General features: G+C 39.7%; 1 protein-coding gene across 3 annotated transcripts in view; it reads right to left on the bottom strand.

Moving 5' to 3' along the window:
- Window positions 1-648: 648 nt before the first annotated feature.
- The window catches only part of LOC138041652 (ATP-dependent RNA helicase SUPV3L1, mitochondrial-like), a 30,473-nt gene continuing 29,859 nt past the window's right edge, over window positions 649-1,262 (bottom strand). For 2 of the 3 annotated variants that reach the window (XM_068887410.1, XM_068887411.1), the window contains exon 19: window positions 649-1,159. In XM_068887410.1, the coding sequence (XP_068743511.1) occupies window position 1,159 (1 nt within the window). In that variant the 3' untranslated portion in view covers window positions 649-1,158. The remainder of the gene's footprint in view (window positions 1,160-1,262) is intronic. The other variant, XM_068887412.1, reaches the window with a different exon arrangement.

Genomic DNA, 1,262 nt, shown 5'->3' with positions numbered 1-1,262 from the left:
AGCATCTGAGAAGGGACAGTACTTCTCCCACTTTCCAACATTTGCAACACTCTGAGAAATGTCGAAAACTCTGTTCTGAGAGCTGCTTCTCCATTGTAGAGACGGCGCCTAATCGTTCCCAGTTGTTGTTCAAAGATACTGCCATCATATCCCAGTCTGAATAGGCAACTAAAACATGCGGAGCTAACTCTCTCTTTTTAGCGACATTTATGTTTTAATGTTAGTTTTCTGGACGTTTTGGTGTTCTAACAATTTCTAGCCAAAAACGCGCCATTTTCCCACCATCTGAGACCGGAAGGGTAATCTCAATTTTTCGTTAATGTTTGCCTTGGAGATTCTTTGGCAGAGAAGAAAGCTTGCGAATTTTTGTTCAAAAGAAGAGTTCCAAAGTGAGCTTTGGATTCCATAGAACTCCATAGACTACCTACACACAAGCTGCCTCTGCGCGATCGAAATCTCCCCATTGAGATGAACTGTGCAAACTTCAATGATTTTTTCCTCCGTAAGGCGCTCAAGATATCAATTTGGTGTACCCTGTTAATTTAAAATCTATCAAGTGGCGTACGGGATACAATTTGCGATTCACTAATTCGAGGCTTCTTTTTCTCGAGCACGAATTTCGAGACAACATCTCACAGAGCTTGCCATAAGTTCTTTTTTGCTTATTTGTTTTTTTCCCAAAAGAAAGATCTTAGCACTGTAAAAATATTTCATAGTTTTATCTTTCGCAATATTTTTCACAATTTCAGACATGAAATTAAACGTACATTGTACATTCGTCAAATAAAATTCAGTTGGATGACAAATGGCCCATTTCCGAGTTGCTGTTTGTCTCGGTTTCGAAGTGAGTCTTGGTGCTCAACTATCGAAAGGGAAATGAGTTTGATTTGCATGAGAATACGCAACTCATTTCCATTTGAATGTTTGTGCACCAGGACTCGCTTTAAAAGTGAAGCGTGCAGCAACTCGGAAATGGGCTATTCAGTCATTACTTTCAACCACGTGACCAACGGCCAGTGTTACTGCGAAACAAAAGAAAACGTCTGCATGAACTGCTTTAAGATAAAGTTTGATAAGAAGAGTGTTTTTTTCCACTGATCGAAGCATGGACGAAGGATCAACAAGAACGTCATAGGACCTCCAGGACTCCAGGTTTTCTCTGAAAATTAAAGAGAGGAAACATCATGAAAAGAGTAAATTGTTTTATTAAGGTCACTATAGAAGCACCAAGTTTTGGCACCACCAAAGACGACACAATTGGA

This window comes from Montipora capricornis, chromosome 3, assembly GCF_036669925.1.
Source record: "Montipora capricornis isolate CH-2021 chromosome 3, ASM3666992v2, whole genome shotgun sequence".
NCBI lineage: Eukaryota > Metazoa > Cnidaria > Anthozoa > Scleractinia > Acroporidae > Montipora > Montipora capricornis.
Note: the sequence above shows the minus strand (reverse complement) of the source record. Positions and strands in the feature narration are given on the sequence as shown.